The following is a 3,077-nucleotide window of genomic DNA, read 5'->3' on the forward strand; positions in this document are numbered from 1 at the left end:
TAATAATTCGTTATTTTTTCATATTTGCAGCCAAATGTGGTAAAATACTTAATCATAATTTCAAGTAATTACCTCATCATCCTGAAATGTTATAGCCTCGTACTCCAGCTTATTGTTTTCCAGCACAGATTTGACTTTTTTTTTATCCATTACCTTCAATCGTATGGAAAACAATGTAGCCTGCCCTGCAACTTCTCTTGCAAGTTTCCTTTCAGAGTTCATTTCTATCTTCTATATTGATGTGGATGTATTTTTTGGTTTTTTTCTGGGGAGAAAGTATTATGCAAGGACATGTATTATTGATAATTTGAGTTGCTTGTTTAGCAAGCATATAAGTTAGAAGTAAGGAGTTGGCTTACTTCTGAAACTGTATATGCCTGGTCAAAGTCACTAGTCTTAGCTTCACTGTGCATCAGTACGAAGTCACTGTTCATGTTTTAAAATAGGGGTGTGGTCATTCATGTTAAAGCACTGTCAGTTTAGTAGTTTCCTTTTTTTTTTGCCAATTGTATACCTAAAATTAGCTCTAGTATAGGCCTCAATACCAATTAGCAAAAAACTGACCTTCTTTCACAAACAGTTTAAGGTTATATGCTAGCATATGACAGGACTTTTTCTTTTGTGTAGATGGAAATAGGCTCGCACTGTCTCATATACATTTGACCTGGATCTGTATAGCAAAAGTAAATTCCCTTACTTTATTTTAAAATCAACTCATTTTTGTTGGTTGTTTAAGGATGCTCCGTGTAATACATCACACCAGGACATGTTCAGCACGGTTTTAGGATACCTAGTATGCCTTTAGAAGCTAATACAGAACTATTTTTTGGGATCTATTTAGCTCAAAATTTGGTAGAAACAAACTGCAAAGTTATTATAAATTAGCTGCAACTCTTTGTGGCAACTTCATATAGCAACATATTTTACATTTCTAAGCCTTTTATTTTGGCTGATTAGATTGTTCGTGAATTCTTATCCACTGCCTTTAACTGGCCCTTGCTACCTTGTAGAACTGATTCTGAAGTTACAAAAGCTATTGGGTTACTAATAGTTCAAAATGTTCATGAGTTTGTTTAACGTTAGCCATTTGCTTCAAAATGGTTACTAGTTTCTATTCAGCACGCGGTTCTATTCAAGAGAAATTTGTTTGATAACCCACTTCAACACTCCATTCCTTGAGAGAGATGCTGTTGGGCCAACTTGGAGATACACTGGAGTTTGACGTATTTTAGCTTCAGATTCAGTTAGGTATTGGTGTTTTTCCTGCACATAACCACCATTGTTAAAGCTGTTATGTAGAAATGTGGGTCTGAAATCACCCCTTTTTTTCCCTGGTAAGCGTGGTTGTTGATTATACTATTAAACAACATTGATTGTAGCATTTGGAAATAATCTTTTTAGGGTTCAAATGCTGCTAAGAAGGAGCTCACCTCTTCCACCATGTTGTATAGTTCCACAACATTTTTTTTTAGAAGTTTCTCCGAATCCATATTGAATGTAGTAAACATGAAAGATCCAGTTTTGTCCAATTGCTTCGAATGTGATGGTCATCCTGCAATATACACTTGTAGTTATTTAAAATAGGTTTGCAAAGTCTAGGAAGTTGCATTATCGAACTAAGCAATTTAATTTGGTTATTACCTAGGTGTAGAAGTGACTCCATGCCGCTTGCATGTTTCACAGTTGTAGGTGACATTGATTTCTTCCTTGCTTGTTGTACCGCAGTGAGTACAACCGAGATAGAAACGTATACCTTTCCGATCAAACTCAGAGATGGATACATGAAGCCAGTGGCGCTCGTCTTGCAATGTAACGTTGGCCTATTTCCATCAGACAAGTTTTCTAATTTAGCTCATTGCAAGTAAGACTGAGAAAACTTAACAGAGACATCCGCGTCTTTTTTTTACACCAAAATTTGTATTATGCAGTGGTTAATCCTGGGTTAATAAGCCACACTGTTTAGTTGACTTCACTGTTAAGTGTACCTCTATTTTTTTCAAAGGGACATTTGTTAAGCATTGTCTAATCTACGTTTTTGGGTGTTTTATTTTTGGGTAGGTTGGTGTTGTGGGGGGGTGGTTAATTTCGATAAACGTCCTTGCACTGATACTTTGTTTTGGCAAATATTTGTGTACCTTTTTAGCACGGAGGGTTTAAATGTTTGTTGGTACACGTTTTGTTTCTGGCACACGTGCTTGTAAAACCTGTTGGTGCTTGGCATATATTGTTGTCTTGTTTGCAATGTTCCTGAACACACCCATCAAACAGACATCATTTATCAGAACTTCTATAATGTGTTTCTTGTTAACTTCAACAGATAAGCAATGTTACCAAGCCCGCAGCATTTCTGCCTTCTCTCCAACAGGATTGAACTTTACAAATGTTGCTGAAGTTGTGGCAACTGAGAAGCCTACCATAGCAGTTCCAAAAAGCCATTATTAAAAGTCCCAAAATTCAAAGCATTGTTGTCATTGCTAATAATCAATATGATTGTATACCTTTGTGATATGATGGCTTTAGAGAAGTGAAACCAACAACTGGGAATGTGGCCACCATTTCCTTAAGTTGTTCTCCTTCCCGAGTTGCAATCTCTGACCAAGCTGTTATGATTAGTGGTTGTTCCGTGCTGCATTAAGTGACGTAGCATATAAGTTTTCTCGCCTTTATTAACAAAAAACTTAAATTTCAAACTGTCATCTGCAAGTGTTTAGCTTGTTATCCTACCTATGATCCATAACAATCAATTCACGCACAGCCAAGGCTGCTCCATCTGGACGGGGTATTTCGTGCAGTTCTTCACCATGGATTAGCACAGCAATCACATCTACACATCATTGGCTAAGTAAGCACATTAAAAAGTAACCTTTAACTAATTTAAACCAACTTCACGATTAAGAGGTAGATATTTAGTGTTCACCGTATCTATCGTCAGCTGTTACTATTCTGGGTATAGTAGCTATGCTTATGTATTCAGGACCGATAAGAGGTTTGCACCCTTCAACAGGCGTGATGATGGTCTGAGCACCAAAGCTAAGTTGATATGGGTGGTCAGCATTGCGCCGATACTTTTCAGGCAT

The 3,077-nt window shown here is 37.0% G+C and overlaps 1 protein-coding gene across 1 annotated transcript; it reads right to left on the reverse strand.

Annotated features, from left to right (window-relative positions):
- Positions 1-1,128: 1,128 nt before the first annotated feature.
- Positions 1,129-3,077, reverse strand: LOC141631222 (replication protein A 70 kDa DNA-binding subunit B-like). Its single transcript, XM_074443922.1, has 8 exons — positions 2,918-3,077; positions 2,725-2,824; positions 2,499-2,626; positions 2,332-2,410; positions 2,172-2,247; positions 1,642-1,820; positions 1,431-1,552; positions 1,129-1,331 (listed from the first exon to the last, which is right to left on the reverse strand). Exons 1-8 carry the CDS (start codon positions 3,075-3,077, stop codon positions 1,129-1,131), a joined length of 1,047 nt encoding a protein of 348 aa, XP_074300023.1.

This window comes from Silene latifolia, chromosome Y (genome assembly GCF_048544455.1).
Source record: "Silene latifolia isolate original U9 population chromosome Y, ASM4854445v1, whole genome shotgun sequence".
Classification (NCBI taxonomy): domain Eukaryota; kingdom Viridiplantae; phylum Streptophyta; class Magnoliopsida; order Caryophyllales; family Caryophyllaceae; genus Silene; species Silene latifolia.

Coding starts and splice junctions, on each gene's coding strand:
- LOC141631222 (XM_074443922.1), bottom strand. CDS start 3,077: ATGCCTGAAAAGTATCGGCGCAATGCTGACCACCCATATCAACTTAGC. Junction 2,825..2,917: donor AACAGCTGACGATAGATACG/GTGAACACTAAA, acceptor AATGATGTGTAG/ATGTGATTGCTGTGCTAATC. Junction 1,553..1,641: donor GGAGTCACTTCTACACCTAG/GTAATAACCAAA, acceptor TGTATATTGCAG/GATGACCATCACATTCGAAG.